At 70.4% G+C, this 223-nt stretch overlaps 1 protein-coding gene across 1 annotated transcript in view; it reads left to right on the plus strand.

The window, feature by feature from the left end:
* Positions 1-45: 45 nt before the first annotated feature.
* Positions 46-223, plus strand: part of LOC114819031 (opioid-binding protein/cell adhesion molecule homolog) — a gene marked incomplete at both ends in the record, with an annotated part of 667 nt that continues 489 nt past the window's right edge. Inside the window, 1 exon segment of the mRNA XM_029087238.1 lies at positions 46-166. Coding sequence (XP_028943071.1) covers positions 46-166 — 121 coding nt within the window.

Below are 223 nucleotides of genomic sequence, written 5' to 3' on the forward strand. Positions count from 1 at the left end.
GAGGGCACACGAGGCACGGTGTGACGCGGCCTGTCGTCTCCGCAGACCCGCCGTACATCTCGAACGCCAAGAACACGGGCGCCTCGGTGGGCCAGAAGGGCATCCTGCAGTGCGAGGCCTCGGCCGTCCCCGTGGCGGAGTTTCAGTGGTTCAAGGAGGACACCAGGTGAGGGGAAGGGTGACGGGGAGCCTGGGGAGCGGCACGGCGGGCAGGGCAGGGGGG

Source organism: Antrostomus carolinensis, unplaced genomic scaffold (assembly GCF_000700745.2).
Source record: "Antrostomus carolinensis isolate BGI_N321 unplaced genomic scaffold, ASM70074v2 scaffold38031, whole genome shotgun sequence".
NCBI lineage: Eukaryota > Metazoa > Chordata > Aves > Caprimulgiformes > Caprimulgidae > Antrostomus > Antrostomus carolinensis.